The sequence below is a fragment of the Quercus lobata genome, chromosome 3 (genome assembly GCF_001633185.2).
Source record: "Quercus lobata isolate SW786 chromosome 3, ValleyOak3.0 Primary Assembly, whole genome shotgun sequence".
Lineage (NCBI taxonomy): Eukaryota > Viridiplantae > Streptophyta > Magnoliopsida > Fagales > Fagaceae > Quercus > Quercus lobata.
In genome coordinates this window covers 47824262-47827163 of record NC_044906.1, presented here as the reverse complement: position 1 = coordinate 47827163, position 2902 = coordinate 47824262, and the positions used below count along the sequence as shown (strand labels likewise).

General features: G+C 42.2%; 1 protein-coding gene across 1 annotated transcript; it reads right to left on the bottom strand.

The window, feature by feature from the left end:
- Positions 1 to 413: 413 nt before the first annotated feature.
- LOC115980977 lies at positions 414 to 1010 on the bottom strand. The gene has a single exon (XM_031103167.1). It carries the CDS (start codon positions 1008 to 1010, stop codon positions 414 to 416), a length of 597 nt encoding a protein of 198 aa, XP_030959027.1.
- Positions 1011 to 2902: the final 1892 nt, after the last annotated feature.

The window sequence follows — 2902 nt, the reverse complement described above, 5'->3', positions numbered from 1 at the left end:
TCCATAGCCACTAGGATCCATATGTACCCATGTGATGGTGGATTAACTAGTCCCACTAAATCAAGCCCTTAAGTGTGGAAGGGCCATGGGGTGACCAAGCTATGTAAATTCTGTGGGTGAGTGTGAATCAGGTTGGCTTGTACTTGGCAACTGTGGCATTTCTTCACAAATTCTGTTGTGTCCTTCTTCATGGTGGGCCAATAATAACCCATCTGTAGCAGGCATTTGTATAACTTTTTCTTCCCTTGGTGCTCCCTACATTCTCTTGTGTGTACCTCTTTTGTCATTTCCTTTGCTTCTTCAGGACCTAAACATCGTAACGGGTCTCCATCATACCCTTTTTTAAAAAGGACTCCGTCATGCAAAAAGTAATGCGTTGCCAACCTCTTAAGCTTGTATTTTTCACTATGCTTCTACGGCAGGATGCCTTCTGCTAGGTACTGCATGAACGGGTTCCTCCAATCCTCGCCGATAAAGACAACATAGCTTTTCTCTCTATCTATTGCAAGCTGATAGGCCTCGCATTGGGTCTGGACTTGGTCCGCATCCTTGTCCATGCTTGGCCAATAGAAACTTGTCCTTTGAAGTCTGCGGTAAAGGCTGACTTCTTTGCAGAACTCGCAGGTTCTGTCATGTTCTTCCTTTAGCTTTCTTTGGGCCTTCTCTTGCCCCATACATCTTGATAGGATTCCTCTCGGCATTCTGTGGTACAATTCTCCTTTTACCAAGGTGTAGTCTTTCAACGCCTTCAATTCTGCCATATCTTCTTCTTTGATCAAAGCTTTTTTTATGAGAATTCTCCAATCCTCTTCACATCTTTCTTCTTGGAATATCTCGTTCAGCATTTCAATAATGGACTCCTTCTGTTTGCTGACTTCTATCTTGGTGCTACTTCCTTCAAACACTATTTGTGATCCTAATGCGGCCAATGCGTCTGCATACCAACTTTCGCTCCTCAGAGCATGCTTTATCTCAAATGTTGAAAACTTTTCCTCCACCTTCTGGGCCATTGTCTTGTACAAGGCTAAGCTAGGTTCCTTCAAAGAGAAGCTTCCTTTGGTCTGGCAGACCACTAGGTTCAAATCACTAATTACTTTTAAATGCTTGACTCCCATTTTGAGGGTCGTAGCTAGCCCAGTGAGATAAGCCTCATCCTTTTTAAGATGGCCTCGTCCTTCTTATGATATAGAACTATTCCCACGCCTCCTGAGTGGGCAGTTGAGGACCTATTAAATTTCATTATCCACTACTCCCTAACTACTGCTGCCATGGCCACCTCCCCTAGAACCTCCTCATCCTGCTGGAATTCCTCTTCTCAAGTGAATTGCGCCAACAAGTTTGTTTTGGCTTGACTTTTTGCTGCTTTGGGTGTTCTTGCCTTCAAATCATATTGTGACAACTGTAGTAACAATTGGGATATCCTTTCGAAGAGGATTGGCTGCCGTAACAGAGTTTTGATTGCGTGGGACTTCATCATCAGCCATACCTTGTAGGCTAGGAAGTAATGGTGAAGCCTCTGTGAAGCATATACTATTGTCAAGCATGCTTTTTCTGCTTTTGGATAGCGAGCCTCCACATCTTTCAAGGCATGATTAATGTAGTAGACTGGTTGCTCAACATCGCTTCCACCTTCTTAGGCAATCAACGCGCCTATGGCATACAATTTGGTGGCCAAGTGGAGTAGTAGTGGCCTTTTGCGGATCGGAGCTTGCACTGTAGGAAGGGTCATCGTAATTTGTTGTAACCTTCTGAAGGCTGTCTGCTATGTTTCTCTCCACTCAAAGTTTTGCCCCTTCTTGAGTAATCTGGCAAAGGCCAAAGTGATTGATGCTAAACTAAGGATAAGTCTCCGAATGTATGAGACTTTCCACAAGAAACTCTTCAATTCTTTCATCATGGTAGGCGACTTCATGGTTGCTATGGCTGTGGCCTTGGCTGGGTCTACATCTATTCATTTGCTATGAACCAGGAAACCCAGAAATTTCCTAGAAGATACTCCAAAGGCACACTTGAGGGGATTCATTCTCAACTTGAAAGCCTGGCATCTTTCAAACACTTTCCTCAAAATTTGGGCATGATTTTCTCGCCTTTTTGACTTCATAACTATGTTATCTATGTAGTCTTCCAACTCTCGGTGCATCATGTTTGATCTGTGCTTCCAACTATCTTCTGCTAGCACTTCTGCCATGCTATTCTATCATTCTTGCTGTGCTATTGTTTGACCCGTGCTTTCTAGGCCTCTTTTGGGCCTACTATATGCTTTCCCTTTTCTTAATTCCAGTGGCCCAGTATTACCATTGGGCTAGTATTCGTACTATTTTGGGCTTCCTTGGCACATCTCATCCTTTTAGGCATCCTCAGCCCATTTTCTTTTTTTGGGCATTCTCGACCCATTCCAATTCTTTACTCCCGTGGGCCTTTGCTAAGTCTCTTGGGCTTCCCCGCCCAAATTACCATATCCTTTACTTTTGAAGTTTATGAGCTTTCCATCAACCCCTTACTCACTTAATTCATTACTTCGGGTCTCTTTGGCTCATTCTTGCTTGCTTTCTATTTCATATAATACTCATGGGTTTACCATTTCTTTTCTTTGAGCTCCTTTAAGCCCGCTTGCTTTCTTTGAGGCCCATTTGCTATTTTTTAGGCCTATGATTTATTATTCCTGCCATTCGGGCTTATTGGTTTTTTTTCTTAATTTACTAACTCTTTTCCTCCCGTATTGTTGGGCTTTTTCTTGCTATTAGGCCTCTTTGCCAAAGTGGGCATCAACATTATTTATGATGTAGGTATGACAAAGAAAAAGTAATACAATGTTATTTATTAAAAAAAAAAAATACAATGTTCAATGCAAAGAACTCATTATTATTTCTTGGGGACAACTTATTTCCAGAAGAAAAAGATA